The sequence below is a fragment of the Canis lupus genome, chromosome 37 (assembly GCF_003254725.2).
Source record: "Canis lupus dingo isolate Sandy chromosome 37, ASM325472v2, whole genome shotgun sequence".
Classification (NCBI taxonomy): domain Eukaryota; kingdom Metazoa; phylum Chordata; class Mammalia; order Carnivora; family Canidae; genus Canis; species Canis lupus.
Window position 1 is genome coordinate 18,762,147 of NC_064279.1, and position 24,072 is coordinate 18,786,218.

The window sequence follows — 24,072 nt, forward strand, 5'->3', positions numbered from 1 at the left end:
CTTACCAGAAACCACGGCTGGATAGATAAAATATCTTGCCCAGGTCACAGAGCTCATAAGTGACAGCAGGAGACTCAAATGTCACTCTGCTTTAAGCCATTTATAAATCTGATAAACAAATCATCTCTGTAATTTGTTTAAGTCTTTTACGGTTACCCAATTATTCTCCCCCACTGTGAGCTTTTTATTTCCCAACGACACACATACTGTTAACATTCAGGTTATGATGATTGAGACCATAAACTTTGGAATGTGACAGGTAAGGGTTTCAAATCTGACTTGGCCATACAGTAGTCACATGCACTTGGGTTATTTCTTCTTATCTTGCCTTAGTTTCTTTACCTGTAAGAGAAGAGAAAGATATGTTATTCTTGCTTCCTTTCTTTCTCAAATTTCAATTTAAAAATTTCTTGCTCTGGATCTTAAGTCTTCTCTCTGGTCCACCTAAGTTATACATACCCCTTGCTAGGCATTACCCCCTCCTAACTTTTCTTTTCCAGTGTCTAAAACCTAACCTGGAAGGAAAAGATAAAGATTGCTCTGGTGTCTCCCAAATGCTTTAGTTTCCTATTCATTCCTAAAAGTCAACATAGTTCAGTTGTTCTCTTTTCCTATGATTTGTCCCCATTCTAATCAATGGAGGAGGGAGGTCAGTGCAGCCATTGTCTGCTGCCCCAGAGGCAGTCTGTCACTGCGCAGGGAGATGGTGAAGTCTACATGCCTGCACAGCTCTTTGTACTCCTCTCATCGAGGACTGCACAAAGTAACTTGACAGTGTTCCAGGCATCTGTTAGAATTGGGGCAGGGAAAGAGACAGGACAGGGAAGCATAGCTTCATTGAAGTAGGTGCCTGACAACTCTTTCTAAAATCTTCTTTTGGCCAGGTTATCTCCCATGCCATTTCTGAACATGTGGAAGATGCAGGTGTTCACTCAGGAGATGCTACTCTGATGCTGCCCACACAAACCATCAGCCAAGGAGCCATTGAAAAGGTCATCATTTATCAATAAAAGTGAAAGGGGAAAAAGCAAAAAAATATATATATATCTATATTTTTAACTAGGTACCAATGTAGGTCATAGCTCAAGTGAAATGTAAGTATGAGGCGAACTTTCTTGCTCTGCGTCTGCTGGGTATTTTAGAGATAACGATTTCCTTCCTGCCCTTTTGAGCCCACTTGGCTGTATGCGAGCGTGGTGGTTCTTGAACCTCAGTACGGAACCTCAGGTTGCCATAACAAACTAGGGAACTTGCTAATATACAGATTGCTGGACTCTATCCCCAGCTTCTGATTTAGTAATTCTGAGCAGCGCCCTCAAATTTGTATTTTTAACAAGTCCCCCAGTGATTCTGTTGTTATTGGTGTTGGTCTGGGGACCCCCCCCTTTGAAGAACACTGCTGCAGATGACTCTAATGTTTGGGAACCACTCAAGTGAGCTGCATTTAAAGCTATGCTTCTCAATTAGAAGCAGGTGTGCAGCAGTCACGTAGGAACCTTCTGGAACCTATAGTTTTCACTCTCACCCTTACCCTCATCTCAAACCAGCACATCCTAATATGTTGCTTTCAACCTCTTCTTTGGAGCCATTGCTTTAAAGATCTTCCCGAGGGTGATGCCCCAGTACTCAATATGCGCTGCTAGGTGGTCTCAGAGACCATCATCTTAAATAATTCATGTTAATGTTCCTTTACTCTTTAGGTATGTTAGGTCAGGCTTGGCTTTTTTGGTGAGCCTTACCAATATCCTGCCATCAGAATCTAGGTAGGACTGTCTGGCTAACTGGACATTGGGCTGGATTCTGAAGATCATTACACCAGCTGCCTAAGTGAACAACATCCCTGGATTTCAAGCGTGTTTTAGTTTATCATATCAGTACAAATAATGTCAAGAACTCAGATTTTTCCAAACCTTGCAGAGTTTGATGTGCCATGGACTCTACTGCCTTTTACAACCAGTTAAGTTGCTGAATCACTCTTATAAAATAAGAATGAGGAGCTCTGGTTTCTTGCTGTCCGTGGCCCCTCATTGCACGGATACCTTCTGGCTCTGGTTGGATATAAGGATTTGTATATGTGACATGCAGAGCCTCCCTGCAAGGAAATATAATTTCTTTCTGACAATAATATCTACCCATGTAGAGTCCAGGGCAGCAGAAAAACACATCAAAGAAATCTTTCTGGTCTCTTTGCAGTGCCAGGTAATATCAGGGCCTGCTCTTCTCAGCAGGTAGGTCATGAGACTGACAGGAAGTTTGGACTGGAGTTTCTGATGCTGAAGCAACTAGACTGAAAGAATTCCATTTAGTCCTCAAAGTAAAACCAGTATATACAGAGGCAGATAGATAGGGACGTTTGGCAGAAAAGTAATTGTGTAAAATTATTTGTTCTTTTCTTTGCTAGTCTATTGTGAATACTTAGTACATATTATTATTTTGTTGGTAGATGCCTACTAGTGGCTTCTATTATTATTATTATTATTATTGCCATTATGACTGCTATTATTATGGAAGTGTAGTTCTCTGTAAAGAGAAATTAAAGAAATCTAAGTAATAGGTGTTTTCTTTGTGTTTTCTAACCAAGGTATGCTCTTTAGCACTATATCTTTGTCCTTTTGATCTAGGTGAAAGATGCTACCCGAAAGATTGCAAAGGCTTTTGCCATCTCCGGCCCATTCAACGTCCAGTTTCTTGTCAAAGGAAATGATGTCTTGGTAAGAAATGTCAAGGTGCTTGAGAGGACAGCATTGCTGTGTTCGGTTATGTTGATTTGTGTCTTTCTGGTGATCTTCTCTGTGAGCACAGACAGAGCAGCTGAAACTCCTACAGCTGTTCATGTCTGAGGGTAGGTTGTTGTACAGCATAGAAAGCCTGCCTTGTTTGAAGGCAGAGGCCCTTGGTGACACTAATATATCAGTCATAGTTCTGCAAAGCTCTCTGATCCACTGGAAAGAGGATCACTGTCTGCCACCTGGTATAGTACAGATGGACACAGTGACTATCATAAAGTAATCTGAATATGTTGAATAATCATAAATTGTATACACTGAAGTTTTAGATACTATTTATATACAAAAAATTGTTAAATCAAGTAGACTAGTCTTAATTAATTGAGTCTATTTAATGTAACCAATCAGTAATTAGTATTGGTTCAGCATCTACTATGTGAAATCATATGGTGGCAATAAAGATGTATACACAACAATCTTCGCTCTCAAAGAGATTCAATTTGGTGAGGACTGGGAAGATGACTTGGTAGATACCTATAACATACGTTAGAGTATAATAGCTGCTGGACGGAATGTACAAATACATCGTATTGGAGTCATAGAACAGAGAGAGCATATCTGCTAGTCTGTGTCTCTGTGTGTGTGTACACACATACATGCACATGTGTGTGCCTGAACACGTACTTGAGTACTATATACTGGTGGGTGGCTTTCAAGGGAGATTCTGAATTTTAAGCTGGGTCTTAGGAATGACTGGAATTTTGACAAGTAAAGGAAGGGAGAGAGGACATTGTATTTACATAGAACATCTAAGAGAAAATTTGGCATATTTTAGGAGTTAATGACCAATTCAGTTTAGCAAGATCATTTTTCTAGGGAAATAGTGGAAGGTAAACTTGGAAAGTAAAATTGGGATCAGGGAAACGGTATAAGATAACATAGACATATTGAGACAAGAGAATAGAAAGCCTTAAAGGACTAGACTTTAATCTGATGGCCAGTGGAAACCCACTGAAGGTTTTTCAGTAGGGATGTGGCATTGTCTGAGTTCTGCATTAAGATCTATCAGCAGTGTTTGGGGATGAAATTGTGGGAAATGGATGGAAAAAAGTCAGAATTCAACAATACTGACTAATAAGAAACTGGTTAGCAAATGTGTAAGCAGTGGGAGGGGAAGCAAGACGCCAGCAAAAGAGCCAGTCCTGGGGAAAAACAGCTAGACCCCCAGGAAAGGGAGGATATTAATATGTTGTCATTTTGCTCTCACCATCTTTTGTCTTTTTTTTTTTATTTTGTTATCTCTCCAGGTGATTGAGTGTAACCTGAGAGCTTCTCGATCCTTCCCCTTTGTTTCCAAGACACTGGGGGTAGACTTCATTGATGTGGCCACCAAGGTGATGATTGGAGAGAGCATTGATGAGAAACCTCTTCCCACATTGGACCATCCCATAATTCCTGCTGACTATGTTGCAATTAAGGTAACATTAAAAAAAATCTATTAGCCATTTTTTTTAAGTTTCAAGGAAATTAAAGGAATAATTTTTCATCAAAAATAATTTTGAGGGGTACCTGCCTAGCTCAGTCAGTGGTAGAGAATGTGACTCTTGATCTGGGGGTCATGAGTTCAAGTCCCATGTTTGGTGTAGAGCTTACTTAGAAAAACTTTTTAAAAAAGTAAAAAAAAGGCCACCCCGGTGGTTTAGCAGTTTAGTGCTGCCTTCAGCCCAGGGCGTGATCCTGGAGGCCCGAGATCCCACATCAGGCTCCCTGCATGGATCCTGCTTCTCCCTCTGCCTGTGTCTCTGCCCCCCTCTCTTTCTCTCTCTGTGTCTCGCATGAATAAATAAATTAAAAAAACATTTTTTTTTAAGTTACTTTATAAACCTTTTAACTAAAGTGCTGGACTACGGATTTTTGATGTTTCCTTTGAGTAGTGCACACAGGTAACAGGTTAACTTTATATGAACTTTCATCTCTTTCAAAAATAACAAAAAAATCATTTAGAATTACATAACTTCAAAACCAACTAGCTGAGTAAATTATGAACGATGTTAATGCAGCTGATCCATGGTGGTGTCAGTTTAGTTGGTAAACAGAAATTCTGGACATACTTTGTTAGGATAAGGCTTGAATTGTGCCCCTTTTGAATTATGCCAAGATGTCAGGAATGCCTGGATCTTGTAAAAGTGTTACCCTGTGGTGTCGGTTAAATTTTAGCCTACCTTGGCCACCTTGCTTCATTCTTATTTTATTCAGCAGCACGATTTTTCCACTTGCAAAGTTGAAATAGCAGTTACCATTCATGGTGGTGCCATGAAGGTAATGAAACTCATGGCATCTTTATGAGGGTTGACCAAAAAGGTTTAAGATTTGCTCACTGATTTCCAATATGTATGTATATTTCTCATAATACCTTAATAATAAAACCATTGTGCTCCTCCAGCTGCCTCAGTATGTCCATGCACAGAGTATGTATATTTATGACCTTTAACTACTTCACGGGGCTAGCATGAGGATTAGTGAGATACCATATAAATACGTTTGAATATTTTAGAAAAAACATACAACGGAATCAATTTATATTGTGTGATGTATTTATGCAACATTTACATATTTTGGATGCCTTCAAACGATTTCCATTCCTATAGGTACTAGTGATCTCAAACATAACTGTGTTATAGCTGAGACTCTGACTTCTGACTTTTACAGTGGTAGCTTTAATAAGTTGAAGCTACAAATCAAAAAGTATTTATTAATCTTATTTAACTTAATAATTTAGGATGACTTGATTTTGTAGTGCGTTGCAATGGAATGTCACTTGTTATATTAGGGAAGGGTGGCAGTTTATTCCTGGAGACTATAATACAGCATAAATTGTTAAAGTTTTCAGTGAGAATTATACATGGGTAAAAATACATAGGATTTTTTTTGTTGTTGTTTGAGACCACAAGTAGAAGACTCTGACAAATATTTCCACTGGATATTCCCTATATAAATTTCCAATTCATGTTTTTTTAATTCATAGACGCAGAAATATACACACATACATATGTATAGGAAACAATATCCAACTAAAAACAATATTGATGGATAGATATTCATTTTTCAACATGCACTGTATCTTCCAGTTTACTTCCTTCCTAATTACCATTGTATATGATTCTTGACTTTTTAAAAAAGAATTACTTATTTCTACTCATTCTTAACATAGGACTAGTGAGGTGGGTAGATGTCCATAGATGAGGGTACAGAAAAGATGGAGTGCAGAAATGTATAATAACTTGACTAAGAATGACCCCTAGCTAGGACTCCCAGGATAACTTAGGAGGGTACCAGAATCAAAGGAAGAATGGTCCACACCAGACAAACGGATAGAGACGCAAGAAATAAGGATTTGGTTCTTAGTGAATTGCACTGATAAAATAAATGAAAAAGAAACACTCCTATCTATGTTCTAGTTCACATGAAAGTTCTGGGCAAAAGTGTTCCCAAGCAGAATGTTTTTCAAAGCATTTTAAGAGGTGTCAACAACAGTTTAATGTCTCAGAAGTCAGCTTACAGACAGACATTTCTGGCATGGTTGCCTGTTGCAAGTTCAAATGATCAGAAAAAGAAGAGGAATGTTTCAAAGGCCTACCAAGAAAAAAATGTGTTTGAACTCAGTGTTTGGGGAGACCAATGCCCAGTAGACTTTGTTTGAAATCACTCCAATAAGAATATGTGTAGGCCAGATTAGAAACACTGGCCTAGACTGGTCACAGGGGCCCTATTTACAGAAATAATTTGTGATTATTTAACCCAAGATTTTGGCCAAGAGCTCAAGGAATTCTTGGAACAGGGTTTTAAAGCTATTTTTCAAGTCAGATGCTTGGACCAAAGAGATTTTTTATGTGTCTACCATAGCCTAAATGAATCCTGTGAGAGATGGTTCACTAAATATATTTATCCTCTCCTATTCCTTTTATACCTTTCTCTCACATATTTTTCCTCCCCATTATTTCTGACAGGCTCCAATGTTTTCCTGGCCCCGGTTGAGGGATGCTGACCCCATTCTGCGATGTGAGATGGCTTCCACTGGAGAGGTAACTAGTTAATGACCCATGAACACTTTCATTAAACCTACTTTGAAATCTATGGTTTTATGATCTGAGTATAATACAGTAAGTAAGTTATTAAGTATTAGGGGGACAGAAACTTCTGTTATCAGAGTAGGTCTAAGAATTTTGAACTAAAGAAGAATCTGAGACCTCTGTGGACCAGAGTCTAATTTTCACTTATATTTAACTTGTGAATATAATATATGTGTTCCTAATTCATTTTCACATTACACATTGAGAACAGCTTCCAAATATCTCTTTAGATGTCTAAGTAAATATCTCCTGGGTCTTTCTGTTTTAAATTTTAAGGTCTTCCTACAACGGCACTTCTCACCCCCAGCCTCCTCATCTGCTTGCTGCTATGAAATTAGATCATTGGATTTTTACTAGCAGTATGTAGAATGACTGTACAGCATTAGAAAGATCATGGACCTAAACATTGTGGAATCGGTAGATAAATGCAAAATCCCCAAACAACTTTCAAAGCAGCTTGAATCTCCTGGGGACTATCTAAAAACCTATAATGGAATTGGCCACTGGATGTCCCTCTTCACTTGTGTTGGGATGCTTGTCAGCTGAAGGTTTCTTTAAGAATGTGAACTGTGTTTCTTGTAGAGAGCTGTCAGATTCTAGAAAGTTCCCTACATGTCAGTGTCAGGGCATTTTATGAATCACCTAGCCCTTGACAGACTTACTAGATACAACCTTCAGATTCTCATCAGTGCACATCAGAGTGGCAACATCAGACTGTGAGGCATCATTGTTTCCTCCTGCTATTAAGGAACACCTGAAAAGGGAAAATATTTAATTACAATAAATACGTGATGTTTTATGTGGTTGCCTGGTTACAAGCAACATCTGTGATGAGAAGTCAAGTGAGACAGGAAGGCAGGCAGTGAGGAATAAATGGCTATCTTGTTTGTATTTGGACTGGAGATTGCCTTATCTTAGCTCCTTTGCTGCTGCTTTTAATTTAATAGGTGAGAAAACCCAGCTTTAAAACGAGGGGCCTGCATTACAGTTCTCCGCTGTTTAAGGAGATACTCTTCAGGTTCATCTGGATCCCACGGTCACCGGGTAGCAGGCGTGTTTACAGCAGATCCAGGATTCAGATCAGGGAGAGATATTTTTCTTTGTGCTGCTTTCTCTAGTGTGGGAAACTTATTTTCAGTGCCTCTGTCCATTCTGCTTCCAGACATACATTATTGGAGTTGCTGAACTATGAAAATATGAAAGAATTAGAAGCTCAGCTCACCTTTGTTCTTATCTATTTCAGAAATATAGAGATAATTCTTCTTCCATTATTAGAGTCATACTTCCAGGTGTCACTGGGTGTGATGCTACAAGGCCTGATTTCATAACTGAAATCAGAATAATAATTCCAGCTTAGTGAGATCTTAGGTATGCTTCAAAGAGACATTTTCAGTGTTCAAATGGCTTGTTGAGGGATTAAATTAACCTTTACCTCTTGATCTAGGTAAGGGGTATTTTATTCTCTTAGTGGCAAGGTGGGAATGTTAGTCAAAAGCTTACTTGAATATCGGGCTGGTTTCTATGTATTTTGTAGAAACCTGACTGTTGTCTATGTATTTTGCTGAAACCTGTGTATTGTTGTGTCTGCTTTTATGAAGAAATTGCCTGGTCCTGTCGATAGAATTTGGGTTTCATTAACTGAGGGTGACATGACTTAGGCTAGTTGGCCAGTAATTGGTCAAAGATAGTGTTCTCTGTAGAGGGAAAAGCAACATGGACTGGGGGTTGGCTGAAGGTCACAGTTATGAGAACATCCCTTTTACAATAAGGGAGTCATTTGCTTAAAGAATGAATTTAGCCATCAGTGTTATTTACTATAATGGTGGTTCTGTACCTGTGCCAAATGATGATATGTATGGCCAGATCTATTCCCATCATGCTCAAATATACCACTTGTTCTACCATTATGGTGTCCATTTTTGACTTGTAGTCATATAGCAGCACAATTACCCGAGATGAAACTTCTGTGTATCCTGACATTACACATTAGTTTGGATTTTTGTTCTGTTTTGTTTTGTTTGTTTGTTTGTTTACATCTGGCTGTGGTATTTAGAACTAGTAGCAGGGTGTTTCGGTTCATTTTATGAAAATGATTTTTTTTAAAAAGGTCCTTTGAGATTTTCCTGGATTTATTGAATTTCTCAGAAGGCTTTCTCATAAGCCGTATGAAATGACTCCTAACCAATTGATCAGCAGTTATGCATTTGTGCTACTGACCCATGAATTCATGCACTGTGGCATTGCATACATAATATACTCCGTTATTTAAACATTAACTCATATTAACATTTGGTAACTTACCACATTATGGACCAGGCACTATGATTTGTATCCAAATAACTCACAGTAGAATCCAGTTATGTTACTCCATGGAGTGTTGTTGGAGAGAGAAAGAATTGCTTATTCATTCATTATGCTTAATTAAAAACATAAGATACATCTGCCCTGGCAAGCTTTTTAATTCCAGAATTCAGACTGCATGGTCTTTGGGCAAGTCAATAAAATCTAGCAAAGGGCTCTACGAGTAAAGTGTTTTCCATTTGTATTTATTTATTGGTAAGAGCTGTTGACTAGGATTTGCTTTCCTTTTATTTTATTTTTTAATTTATTCTAAACAGGTGGCTTGCTTTGGTGAAGGTATTCATACAGCTTTCCTAAAGGCAATGCTTTCTACAGGGTTTAAGATACCCCAGAAGGGCATCCTGATTGGAATCCAGGTAAGTGGTGTGTGGTTGTGTGCATGCCCTTGGGCACATGCTAGGAGTGGCTGGGAAAGGACCTTAATTGTGGAATAAAAGAGGAGACATCTTAATTAAGTCCACTAAAGAAAACAGCAACTAATAGAAAAAATGGACACTTGTTCTCTATATGTTCCCTGTGTTTTGCCCTTTTTCCATTGTAGCAATCAATATAAATAAGTGCATAAATAAAATGAACAGAAAGAAAAAGTCTCTAGTAAAAAGGGTATTTGTTCTGAAAAGGACTTAGGATGCCTTAAACAGGAATCTCTTCTATTCCTTGGTTCTATCTTTTCTATATGTTCTGCTCTTCATTCTTCATCCTTAGCTTTCCGTAAAGTGGGAGTCTCACGTCTTCCTTCTCTCTCTCTGTCTCTGTCTCTATTTCTTGACTTTCTCCTTTGCCATCTCATGTCTGTGGTATTCACTGTCCTATCCATAACTGTCACCTTTAAATCTTCATTCTCGGTCATCCCCTATTTTCAACTATCTTCTGGATACCCCTTTCTGGATGTCTCAAGCCCAACACATCCCAAGCTGAAGCTATGTTATCCCTTCCTGACCTCTGTTCCTTTCTTCCTTATAGTCATTCATTCACATTTCAACTTCTGCTATAGATCATCCACAACTTATGGTGGGGTCATGTCTCAATAAACCCATCATAAATTGAAAATGTCAGAAAGTCAAAAATGAGTTTAATATACTGACTCTCCCGAGCATTATGGCTTAGTGTGGTTTACCTTAAGTGTTCTCAGAACACTTTATGTGAGCCTACAATGGGGCAAAATCATCTAACACAAAGCCTGTTTGTAATAAAGGATTGCATATCTCATGTAATTCATTGAATACTATATTAAAAGTGAAAAGCAGAATGGTTGTTAGGTGTATGGGTTGGTTATCCTCATGGTTATGTGGCTGACTAGGAGCTGCTGCCGCCCACATCACCAGAGAGCGTCCTATACTGCTACTTGCTAGCCTGGGAAAAGATCAAAATTCAAAGTATGGTTGGTACCAAATGTGTATTGCTTTCACTATTGCAAAGTTGGACCTTTTTAAGTCAAGGACCATTTGTAAATGTCAAAGATCCAAAGCCGAAGAAGACGTGGACATTATTTGAGAGATTTTTCTCACTCCATGACTGATTGAAAGTCCTTGAAGGGAAATAGCTTAATGGGCTTTAGAAAGTTAGCAGAGCCCACAATATACTGGGGAGGTTCTTGAATTTTATTATTTGGTAAGTCTTCTAAGTCAAAGCAAGGTGAAATAATTGGAAGACAATATCTTTATACAATGAAAAGGCCATTATTGGTATATTTTTGCAAATCAAATGGAAATCTCAGGGCAAAATGATAGCCAAGAAACTTCGATTACTCTTTGGAATAATTATTGCAAGAATGTACAGACTGTTCTGTTTATAAATTTTCCTGAAAAATACTAAATGCTTCCCACCTGGTCATTCACTTACATTTAAGGTTAGGAATTCTTGGGTCCTATAAAATCAATAGATGGTCACCCCTGCTGTACTTTTAATAAGCCCAAACCCTGCATGGTTACAAAAAAATCAATAAAAATATAATTAGAGCAGTACCAGGTATTCTCAAGCCAGTAGGTGATTATTGTAGATACCATCTCATTAGGGTGTCTTAATATCAGCAAATTAGACTCTGGAGACTAGATCGGTAGTGGCTCTGGAGAAGTTTCTGCAAAGATCAACTTGGAATTCTGCTTTATAAAGGTGCCAAAAGGGAGATGGAGAACAGTTAGAGCAGAGGCTAACAAGATGACTTGAATCGTCAAGCTTAATGGCAGGTTGGAGACACATCACACCATATGAGAGACTCATCATGTTATAAATGAGTATTAAGTATTATTAAGTCACAAGTATGAGAGTATTTGCCCAACTTCCAGTGATGGCTTAAAGTTTAATGTGAGACCTGGGGGCATTCAGAGGAGACCATGCCCTTAGTCCCCGTCTTCACAACTAATCATAATAGTGCTAACATTTTAAAATACCAGTTTAAGAGGCAGTGATGTATAAAATTGTGCCTTGTTTGGTTCTAGTGCCGCAGGGAAATATTAAGCAAAAATTAATTCGATCCCTATAAAATATTTGTATGATTTTGGCATCAGTGAACAGAATTTTTTGCTTTATAGGTGAAAAAAAAAAAAAAAGAGGGTTTTGTAGGGTAAAAAGAATTTTCTTAAAGGAATGAGGTTCTTCTGCCCAAAGAACTTTTTTCTTGCAAGTGCACAATGTTAGGGCTTTAGATATGTATCTATTTTAATTAAAGAGTTTTAAAAGCATATTTAAAGAAACGTTTATTGTAAAGTTGTATTTAATACAGTATTTGTAGCGGTGGTAAAATTGATCAGTGGGAGATAGGTAAGAGTCACTCTCTGACCTACTCTATGTGGGCGGCAAGGAAGAGCTGCCAGTGGCAGCAGTTCATGTACAGCCTTTCTGTTACCATCTGGGGGATTTTCATTGAGAGTGATTTTTAAAAATGTAACGTCATAAATTTAACTGAACAATATGACAGGATATACTAACCAGAGCATTAATGGCTAGAAATATCACTGAGTGTCTTAGATAGCATGGGACCAAATCTAACCTCCACCTTTTACCCAAGCTTCATAGAAACTGTGAACAAAGTAATTAAGTCTCCACATTTCAGTATGCATTGTATTTTTTTTTAATCATTCTATTTAATGTGATTCTGTGTGGTCAGAATAATTCATACGGACTTGTTCAAATATATAAAGTCAGAACTGAGAAGGACCTAAAAAAATACTGCTGACATACAAATGGGCATTAGGGCCAGTAAATACGAAGGAACACATCCAGTTGAGTTATCGAGTGAAGTTCTAAGAAAGAAATCCACAACTGCATTTTGACTTGAGATAATCATTCATTTAGCCTGATGCTGTAGAGACTTAACTCGGAGAAGAGCACCGGTAGCCAGCACCACTGCAGTTAATTTGCTTTATTATTCCTTCATGGAGAAGTGAGGAGGATAGTACCTGTCCCATTTATTTGAGGGAAAGGCCTTTTCGTTTTATCTCCCCACCTTGACCCAGCTTCCCACTATGAACATGAGGATTTAATTGAAGATACCTTCACTCATTAATGTTCACAATAGGTTGCAAGAGAAAATTGGGAGAAAAGAGAAATTATGGAGAGAGAGGTAAAAGTGACCCTGAGCCAGGAAACTTTTTTTTCTTATTTTTGATAGTTTAACACATATTTATAATAGTAATTTCTTACTAGCAAGTATCAGCCACTTCTCAGCATTTAGTAAATAGTGTGTGTGTGTGTGTGTGTGTGTGTGTGTAGGGGGCCACACATGCTAATTTGTGATACTGCAGTCTTCCTAGCCTCTTATTTCTCTTCTCTTTCCCATCCTATTCCTTTATACACAGCGCCTCTGCTTCTGCCCTCCCAGAGTTAAATCCTATGGGACAAATTACCCAAGGAATTTGAAATAGTCATAACATCAATTGTGTATAACGAGAACTTAGAGGGGAAAAATCAAGATTTAGATTTTGTCAAAGGATTCTTGTCAACTATTACATGCACTAAGTCTCTTAACACGAGGCTTTCTATAGGCTCACATCCTAACATAAGAAAGGCATAATGTAGATTTTATGGCAACAAAATCATCTTTGATTTTCCTGCAATATTTCCAGCTTCCTTTCATCCCATCAGGATTTATTTTTAGTTGCTATGAGTAGGCAATCTGCCTTGTTTTGAAGTTTTCTGGAACACCCTTTAACAATAAATGATTTACTCTAGAGTAGATCAAGAGCACTCACTGTTTTTTCCCCTCTGATTGGGCTATTCAGTGATGTTTGTGGAGTGGCGAGCACCATCCTGACATCTGCGCTTCAGCATTGCTCGGAAACACAAAGCAAGCATTTTATTTGAAAAAGACAACTCCAAGTGACATGAATAACCTTTTATCTTCAATACAGAATTATTAGGAACAACCATACAGTTGTCGATGCAGACGTCCCTATAGAGTCCACAGGCACCACACAGTATTAACTTGGCTTTCTGTTCTGGAGCCAGAAGTTGGATTAATGTGAAAGTGATAATTGGAGGAAATATATGTATATTTTTTTTTCATTTTTAAAGGACTTTCCTTCTTATAAACATTTTTCAGGATATAAATCAGCTTGTACTTTTCACCTTTAGTAACAAATGGTTTCTTACCCAGGTATTTTCAATCAGCTATTAAATCTGGGGCTACTCAGATGCAAGCTGACAGCTGTAATTTCTTTTTGTAGAGAGGCTGTTTTATGTGTCACAAGTGTTCAATACATGTTTGATAGAAGTTTATAATGTGGCTATGAAAGCCAACACCCCAGACCAGAAGGCAGAGTGGTTCCCTGGCTGGGAACTGCCAATACTGTCATGTCGGATATTTATCTTTTCCACTTGGGGGACAGCATTGAAACAGCTCCATAATGAGGTTCTGACTGGTGTCTGCGGGTCTTAGAGGACTTGCTGACTTATTTTACTTTAAAATAGCAAAGAAAAAAAATTACATTCTGGTACTCCTTCCTTAACATTTTTCATTGTGACTTTGGCCAAGGTGAATGCATCTTCACCTTAAATTATAAGATGAGTGAAGGATTGTTCCCCTATTCCCTCTTCCCTCCTACCCCTAAACTTAAGTGTGCATCAGAATCACCTGGAGGGTTTATTAAAATGCAGATTACTGGGATTCATCCTCAGAGTTCCTGATTCCAGAGATCTGAGGTGGGGCCCAAACTTTTATAGTTTAAATAAATTCCCAGGTGATGCTGGTTTCCCTGGGAACCACATTTTGAGAACCACTGTACTTGTGAAACGATATATTTTTTAAAGATTTATTTTAGAGCGAGAGTAGGGGGGATGGGCAGGGGAGAGAGAGAGAGAGAGAGAGAGAGAATGAGTGTCTCAGCCAGACTCTGCTCTGAGCATGGAGCTCAATGCGGGGCTCGATCCCACGATCCTGAGATCATGACATGAGCCAAAACCAAGAGTTGGGTGCTTGACCAACTTTGCCGGCCAGATGCTCCTGAAATGATATTTTATTTTATTTTATTTTTTTGAAATGATATTTTAGAAAATGGTTTCAGTGTTATGTTATCACATGGCCATATCTTATTTATGACATTTTGCTAGGGGAAAATTTAAGAAATTGAGAATAGTTTGTTTAATACACAATTAATGGATCAGTTAACAAATAAGCTGTTGGACAATTTTATATTGATTCTTCTAATGTGCTCTAGCACTTACTCAAGTCTGTCCTGTGTTCAGCAGGTCACAATGTAATGTTCCAAATCAGGGAAATTTGACAAAATTCAGAAGTTCATTTAGAATATTTCATGTATATTTGCTATATTTTAAGGAACCCTAAAATATGAAGAAAACCTAAGATGCCATCTAATTCAGCCCCTTGCTTTCCAAGAAGAATCAAACTTGAAAAGTGATTATCCTTTTCTTCTATTTGACGTATTCTTAAAGAGACTGCCATATGCCTCATTAAGTTGCCCTAATGTCACTGCATTACTCTGATTTCGTACTTATTCGTTTCCTTTTTTTATGTCTAGCCTTGAGCTTCTTGCACATCAGGCCCATTTCTTCCTGTTGGTCCAAGCAGGAATGAAAAGCTACTATCCTGGGCATGGTTACAATTTGTACTCTAGAAGACTGTCCATGAATAACCCCTGAGCTTGCCTTAGCTGAGATTCATCCAGTTGCATTTATCTTTTCTATTTGCCAATAGTTTCCTCTCATAAAACTGCAGGTCTGGGATTGAGAGGGACTGAATCTGAAAGAATTTTATATTTGAACATAGTCTTTGGAGTCTTTCCCTAGGATTTAGATCTGTTCTCAGAAAGCCCCTGCAAGTAAATATTAGGAGGTTTTATGGGCTGAACATTATCAAAATTGTACAAGGATCTTGATGTGTTTTGTTATTGCAATTCTTAGTTTCTCTGAGACTCTGAAATAAGATCATCTCCTTGATTTTTTTTTTTTTTTAGCCATTACCAGTATGGTTTCTAAATAGATTATAAAACATTTACTAAAGTAACCAAATTATTTCATCTATAAACGTTATAGGAAACAGCCAAAATGTTCTCATGTAAGGCAAAATAGATATGTTTTTAACTGTGTATGATGTTCATATTCGGTTTAGCTCAGTTCTCAAACATTCAAGTTAATGAGGTCAAGGTAGGGAGTTCTGGGTAGGCCACTTAGCTTTGTTTTTTTTTTTTTTTTTTCTTTCACCCTGATCACTGGTCTTGCAAATATTGGCTTGTGGTCACAAAAAGGAGGTAAGTTCCAGAATGGTGGAACTCTGGTGACAATGTGCAGGAGTCCACAGAAAATAGGACCTGTAAACCAGATGGGACCAGCTGAGGCTCTAGGAAGTTCACAGCAATGAGTTCTAAGAGAATATCTGAACAGTGAGATGGAACATGAGGGAAGCCTGTTTGGAAGTAAGGTATATGTGTGGAGGAAGTTGGCTTGTATTTGAAATTTGATGGCCAGTAGAGAATCCAGGCTTGGGAACTAGGGTGCAGGGGCAGGAATCTAGTCCTTGTTTAGTCTTCAAAATAAACATTTTAATAATAATAATTAATACTTAATGAGAGCTATCAATGGACAAGTAATTGTGCTAAGTTCCCATACTGACAGTCATAAATCAACTCATTGAATACTCACAAGGACCCTTTAACAAAGACACTGTTACTATTCCCATTTACCAGGTGAGGAAAGTGCAACAGAGAGGTTAAGTAAGTTGCTCAAGTTCACACAGCTTATTGTAGAGCCCCCCAAAATAGATACACTACTTTGTTCACTGCTGTTTTAAAAATGAAGAAATGGAGACTCAAAGACATTAACTTTTCTAAGAACACGCTAAAAATGAATAGTAAAACCAGGATCTGAAATGCAGCTTAGTGACTCTAGAGCCCATTCTTTTTTTACTCTTTTCTTTAGAGGTAATGCAAAATTGAGTCCCAGATGGTTGACTTCTTGCAGGGAGGTGTGCACAAGCTGCTAGGACAGGGCCCAGTTACCTAAGAGCAGGACCAGTTAGAATTCAGCAATTAGAACTGGTTGAACAGGCGGACTGGTCAGCAGGGCTGCCCTGGTTTTGATCTCCTAACCCAGGTCTTTAAATTCTCCCTCACGAGGGGAAAGATCCACATAGGACTGAGTGGATCTTAATCTGCAGACAGAGTGGATTAAGTAGGGAGTGGAGGAATTTGAGAGCAAGGTGAAAAGTCAGACTGTAGTGAGCAAGACAGTGTGGATGTCATCTTATCTATATCGGGAAGTAAGTAGAACTCCTACTCACTATAGGAAGATAAAGGATCGGACTTGCCACCTTTGAACTTTTGACTATAAAAGCACCCGGCAACGTACGGCATCGTCTTCCATGATGGCGTCAGAGAGTACCATATTGCAGTACACCTAGAAAGTGAATTTTGTTAAATTCTTTTAATTTCAGCAATCATTCCGTCCCAGATTCCTTGGTGTGGCTGAACAATTACACAATGAAGGCTTCAAGGTATGCGATATTAATTTCTTTCAAGTCTTTTTTCTATAAGCATTGAAATCTATTCACAAAAGAGAATATTAATGATTCTTAAGGAATGAAATAGCTCAAAATATATCCTTTCAACTTGAAAGGTTTAACTAACTTGATAGTTTCAAAACTTCAATAGAATGAAATTATTAGAAAGACCAGTTTTAAGTTATAGCAAAGGTACCATAAACTCCACAGAAGTTGGCAGCTACAAACTTAGAAAGTTTCGTTTACGCAGAATTGGGACCAAGGTTCAATGCATTTCCCGTATATTTTTCCTTTTTCCTTTTCTTGTTTCGATACGAAGTCACAGTCTTCAGCTGCTGCGGTTATAGGCAACACTTTTTTGCCATGAATACCTCTACAAAAAGCCTGGTTCAGTAAAATAAAATGATTCCCAAGGCTCAGAGTGGGCCTGTGGTCATGGGGCTTTATTGATCTGATGATGATGAATCCTCAGCCGTGAATCATTCTTTGTTTCTTCCTCTACAAAAGCTTTTTTGGTTTTGTAGTAACCAAATTGTAATAACCAAATTGTAATAACCAACTGAGGTTATTTCAATATTCAATAACCAATTGAATAACCAATTGAGGTTATTAAATTGTTCCTTAGAATGTTTTAAACATACTCAGTGTCCGTGACTCAGGACAGCAAGTCTAAATCTCTATTCATGGTATTATTGCTTCTCATATACACCACTTTCTTCTACTTTATGTTTTAAATGACATGTGTATCCCAATAGGCTTTTTTGCTCTGCGAAAGCCTTCCCTGTGATACAGTAACTGACTTTTCCCTTTTAAATGCAGCTTTTTGCCACGGAAGCCACGTCAGACTGGCTCAATGCCAACAATGTTCCTGCCACCCCAGTGGCATGGCCGTCTCAGGAAGGCCAGAATCCCAGCCTCTCTTCCATCAGAAAGTAAGAACTGGGCACACTTCTATCCTCCCACAGCTAGAGGATTAACTTTGGGAGCCAATATGATGAAAATATTTCACCTTATCCTATTGTAATTCTTCTAAAAGTCCTCTTAGCCATTTCAGATGAATAAATCTGTGGATCTCAGTTTCATTCTTGTGAATTTTGCTGTTAACTATAACATATTTGTGTGCATGGTGATACGTAGCATCTTTCAAAATATTTTCTAGTTAGGTCGCTTTCCTTGATGGACACCAAGATCTCAGTGATGAGATCAGAGACGTGGAGAACGTAATGCAGCACTTTATATTTTACATCAAAGTTATATTATATACAGATGTATATATCAGGTATAAGATTGGCTAGTGGCATTTCTCCAAGGTTGTGCAACAATAAATCAGCCCAACTTATTGAGCACTTGCTATATGCAGGAGGCTGTGATGAGTGATTAGGATAGCACCATCCATTGAACTGCCTAACTTACTGTTCTCTGATCAGGTTGGTTGCTATATGCCTTAGGCTATGTCGTCATGAGATTTGGTAAGACATGTTATTTTCATGCATTACGTGAGTCTTTAGGGACTCCATTACATCCACACTTATAGATGTACATGGCATAGGTATATGAGATAATTCTTAGTTATTCCAGGATATAGCTACCATTTTTTAGGGCTCTCAAGAAGGCAACCTATAACTCATTAGCAAATTTTTAAAAGATGGGCAAATCGTTCAGCCCTTAATAGACTTCCAATGATGCTATAAGCACTCGGTTAGGGCTTTGTAAAAACAATTATTAGCATTACTTCATGCTTTGGACATTTAAGTGTCTCCTAGTGCATGTAGCAGCCCCACAACATAATGTGAAGTGGTTTAATTCAAAATCAGATGACTTGTGTTCTCCTACTGTTATCTGAGAGGCACTGGGAAGCAGGCAGTGAGGTAAAGTTCATCCGGGAGTTGGGCGTATGGGGGTAGAATGGACTTCAATATTGGAGGAAAAAATCTCCTTGTAAAACAAGTAAATACCTATCAAATTGCCAATTCTTCCATAGATAGCATTTGAGAAAGAAAGCCCTTTCCATTTAATCAGTTAGACTCTCACCAGAATTCTTTCAAGAACACGATAAAAAATTGTAACCCCCAAATGAGTGTAATTTGAACACCTCCTTAGGCATAGAGGAGGGTAGGTGGTGGTCGACTCAGTATGACACTGGCTTGAATGGTGTAAGAGAATAATTACGTTAGTATTTTAAAAACTAATTATAAAGTATATAGGGCCACCTACAAACTTTGTTTATTTTGATTATTCTTCCAGATTGATGAGAGATGGCAGCATTGACCTGGTGATTAACCTCCCCAATAACAACACTAAGTTTGTCCACGATAATTATGTGATTCGGAGGACAGCTGTTGACAGTGGGGTTCCTCTCCTCACCAATTTCCAGGTATGTTTGTTTCCTCAAATATAGCTACGTACAGGTTCTTATTTCTGCACCTCCCTTAAGAGTGCTCTTCAATGTATGCACATCCCTCTTCTCCCCTTCTTGTAACATTCAGAATGCAGAAGAATTTTTAAATAGAATCTAAAATAATGGTGCTATTATGGTAGGTCATGGCCTAACGGAGACAGTTGGTGATCAAGCAATTGAGATAATCAAAAGCCATGGAGAGCCATGCTCTCTCATTAGGCATACAATTATCTTTTAAATAAAAAGTGTGGTGTGACATGGAATAAAGATACAAACTTTTATTCCATTGTTTCTAAATGAAAGGCACCACATAAGAGCAACAGGTTAATGATAATTGAGGAACCAGGTATCATGCAAGCGCTTGTCCAATTCACAGAAAATGATCACATGAGGTATGTTTAGCCCTACTTGGACATGATGTATCAAATTTACCACCAAGAAGATCCGTACTTCAAGACTCATTAACTTTCTACCCATCATGCTTTTTCACCCTGAATTTGTTTTAATCCCTTGGAGAGTTGGGGAGCAGGATAAATCTATTATGGTAAGGTGTGAGATATAGGAGAAAGTCCCGAAAAAATAAATCCTTTTGTGTCTTTCATCACATGTCCCTTTGGAAATTGTTTGCTCCAGCTTCCTTAAATATTCATTTTTGTGTCATGTGGTTTGCTAAGATTCCTTCCCTTTTGTTTTCAGGTGACCAAACTTTTTGCTGAAGCTGTGCAGAAATCTCGCAATGTGGACTCCAAGAGTCTTTTCCACTACAGGCAGTACAGTGCTGGGAAAATGGCATAGAGAAATAGACACTCAGCTCTCTCCGAAATCAACCCAAGCCACACTGTATCTGAAAGAACTGAATCCCAGCCATCTTCCATACAGACAAATATTGATACCAAACTATTTCAGCTTACTTGGTTATGCCTTAATATTCTTTCCTTTCACAAATTATTGTCAGCCCCTTTTTACAAACCCTCCATAAACTCCTCCCTAAATAACTTGTCCTTCATGAGAATTCATCTGTGTTCTAATGCCTTATTTTTGGTGGGCTAAGCTTACCTACGTGCTTTTTTGCAGCTAACATTTTATGGTGCTGATTAACAATGATCAAGGTAGAAAACGTTGCTACTCTATCTTCTGAACTATTACTATACATACTTTCAAGACACTATTGTCATTGCTTTTAAATAGCATCTGCCGCACTCAGGACATTTTCAACAAGGAAGAAGAGTATAAAAATTTGTTAAAATGAAATACAGATTTAATTTATGAACCCCTTCGTCATGATGTTTGTGTAATGTATCTTTTTGATAATTATTCTCCATTATCTGGCTCATCCAGGGATATCGCTATCCCTTTTCACAGTACTGAATTTGAGAAGTGACAGAGGTCTTTAAAGTATGGATTTCCTTAAAGCATGCTGGCTTGCAGTCTTGTGTTTTTGAGTATGTCAGCAGATGGTAGATACCACTGAGGGGGTTTTCTGTTCTCATTTTCCTTTGGATTTTAACCTGAGCCAAGTGAAATCTTCAGACTAATGCCCTCTCTCCCCACCCCTGACTCCCCACCCCCTGCCAAATTTGGAATAACTTGGAAGTTATGTCCATTCCCTTCAGATGATAGATTTTGTTGATCTACTGAGCCCCACACTTCACTATGAAATCTACACATTTTAAGCACAAGGCCCCCATTCCTTCTGCGTACAAGAAAAGTCCTTCCTGCAGGGCAAACTGTGTCCTTTTTAAACTTTTTGTGTTATTACAAGTGCTCTAATTGTAAACTTTTAAATAAAATACTATTAAGAGGCAGTATGTTTGTATTCTTGCATTTATTTTATTATTTTTTTTAACATTGATTTAACTGATTTAATAAAATCAGTTCAATTCTCTGATGAAACACAGTTTTAGGCCAGGATTATGTCTCTTTTCTTTTTTCTATATAAAGTCATATAGGATATGAATGGGCAAATTAATATTAAAAGGAACACCCAGGCTGTTATATTTTTCCTTTTTTCTTGTTCCCTCACCTGTGTATAAGTCTCATTAAAAAATTTATCACAAAATAAAAAAAATAAAAAAATAAAAAATAAATTTATCACATTGTTATATGGTTATATATTATCTTTGATCTAAACTCTTTCAAGTATATACAACCACACACTAAGGATTGCTACATATATATAATAAACTTTTAAACAAATGTCTCACACAACACAGAGAGATGTACTTAAACCCCATCAAAGGCTGATCCACATCGCCTGGTGGAGATAGTGCTAATTTAGGTCCCAGTGATAACCATATTCCAGAAATAACACCTAAAATGGGGCTTTGTGAAGGTCCTAAGATAATGATGGCTTAATAGTTGTATGCCTCCCCTCTCACCCCACAGTCAAGGGATTACCACTTGATATAGATCTCCATGAAGGCTTTGCAAATTCATTTTCTCCTCTCCTTGTTACCACAGTGGTTGAAACCTTCATTGTTTCGTCCCTTTAATATTATAGTAATGTACTCCCTGGGCATCCATTCATTCATTCACCTGAAAATATCTAGTGAGATTCTGGTTAGTGTAAGATCCAGTCCCCTCCTGGTTAGTGTAGGATCCGTGATCCCTCCTGTCATTCTAGTACTTTTCTGACACTGTGCCACTTATCACTATCACATCACCATAATAACTCAGGCCATTCTAAGCATTTTACATGATTTAACCTACTTAATCCCCTAATATTCCTATTAGTATGTGCTGTCATCTCCATATTGCAAGTAAAAATTAAGTAATATGACCAAAGTCGCACAAAATGCAGTCTCTCTTTCTTTGTCTTTTCAAAAAAATTATTTATTTATTTATTTATTTATTTATTTATTTATGCATTTATTTGTTTGTTTATTCATTCATTCATTCATTCATTCATGAGAGACACAGAGAGGGGAAAGACACAGGTAGAGGGAGAAGCAGGCTCCCTGCAGGGAGCCTGATGTGGGGACTGGATCCCAGGACTCCAGGATCATGCCCTGAACCAAAGGCAGATGCTCAACCACTGAGCCACCCAGGCGTCTCACTTTTTAAATGTCTTATAATGAAGACAAACATGTAAAAAAATACATTTCTCACAAAGAAGAAAGATTTAACTTGCCTACAGAGATCAACTTTTCTGGGGGAGATGGCCTCATGTATTGTCTTGAACAGTGTGTCATAGTTCCTTAGGGAGACTAATGGTTTAAGGCATCCACTGGAGGAAATTATGAGTAATTTATATGACAAACTCAGGGTATCTGTGGAGAAAGAGGGAAAGGGGCAGAAGTCGGGGCCAGATTCTTGGTTGTATATGTTTGAGCCACATGTAAATTTTTAAGACTTTGTAAGTAATTTTGGACTTAAAAAATTGCAAAAATAAAAATTGTACTCTTCTTTACTCAGATTTACCTATTAGTAATATTTTACCCCATTTACTTTTTCTCTCTTACTTTTTTTTTAAAGTAAGTTCTACATCCAATATGGGGTTTGAACTCATGACCCTGAGGTCAAGAGTTGTAAGCTTTACTGACTGAGCCAGCCAGGCACCTCTATTATTACTTTATCATCTTTGAATCATCTATCATGCATCTATTATCTATCATCTATCTATCTATCTATCTATCTATCTATCTATCTATCTATCATCTATCTACCCATCCACCCAGCATTATCATCATCCATCTATTTAAACACATGTACACAGGGAAGAGAAAAAATACACTTCAACCAAAAGGAATCAGGCTGCAAGTGACCAATTTAGAAATGTAACTCATAGTTTGAGACAATATTGCTTGCTGAAACTACTAAACATTCGAAGCAATAGTTAAGTTTTTGTATTGTGGGAATTTAATGAAGGTTCTTAATGTTTTTTATTAATTTGAAAAGACTATTTAAAATACAGAAAAATGATTAGAGTAATAATGAATCAAGCAGCACTGTTCCTAAATGAAGCCCATATTTTTGTTGGTGAAATAAAGGGTCTCTGGACAACAGAAGACAAGATACATACCCTCTCCCTTGTACTGATATGATTACCTTTCTGTTTTCCAATGTTTCAAACTTAATACTTTAAACACAAATAACAGTGCATTCAGGAGCTCTGGTTGGCAGAGGGAAATACAAGGAAATGGAAGCAGATTTGTGTTCAGATTTGGCAAGGTTTTGTGCTTTTGGAACATTTTTATTCTTTCATATAAACAGGTTAATGCGTTTTTTAAATGTCTGAATCTGTTATATATCACAAGTGCAGACAGACAACATAGGGGCTGTGTCTGTGGAGCTGAATAGAAAATCGAAGTAGCTTTTTCCATACTGAGAATTTAATAGCATGCAAGGAAGACCAGTGCTACCGGGTGGGGAGAAAAGGAGCTCAGACGGCTTGTGAAATGAAGAAGAGGAATAAAGAATGATCCATTTATAGATTTAGGATTTTATGGCTTTGGAAAGGTAAGTAGAATATTTTAACTGTACTTCTATCAAACTTCCCTCTTAAAC

At 37.8% G+C, this 24,072-nt stretch overlaps 1 protein-coding gene and 1 long non-coding RNA gene across 5 annotated transcripts in view; one reads left to right on the forward strand and one right to left on the reverse strand.

The window, feature by feature from the left end:
- Positions 1–21,371, forward strand: part of CPS1 (carbamoyl-phosphate synthase 1) — a 354,353-nt gene extending 332,982 nt beyond the window's left edge. For all 4 annotated transcript variants that reach the window (XM_049106700.1, XM_049106699.1, XM_049106701.1 and 1 more), the window contains 9 exons: positions 885–992; positions 2,622–2,711; positions 4,034–4,204; positions 6,734–6,808; positions 9,475–9,573; positions 17,103–17,162; positions 17,988–18,100; positions 19,413–19,542; positions 20,263–21,371. In XM_049106700.1, the coding sequence (XP_048962657.1) occupies positions 885–992; positions 2,622–2,711; positions 4,034–4,204; positions 6,734–6,808; positions 9,475–9,573; positions 17,103–17,162; positions 17,988–18,100; positions 19,413–19,542; positions 20,263–20,361 (945 nt within the window). In that variant the 3' untranslated portion in view covers positions 20,362–21,371. The remainder of the gene's footprint in view (positions 1–884; positions 993–2,621; positions 2,712–4,033; positions 4,205–6,733; positions 6,809–9,474; positions 9,574–17,102; positions 17,163–17,987; positions 18,101–19,412; positions 19,543–20,262) is intronic.
- Positions 174–13,488, reverse strand: LOC112656392 (uncharacterized). Its single transcript, XR_007408937.1, has 3 exons — positions 13,408–13,488; positions 7,519–11,316; positions 174–342 (listed from the first exon to the last, which is right to left on the reverse strand). It is a non-coding gene; the product is annotated as an uncharacterized LOC112656392 (long non-coding RNA).
- Positions 21,372–24,072: the final 2,701 nt, after the last annotated feature.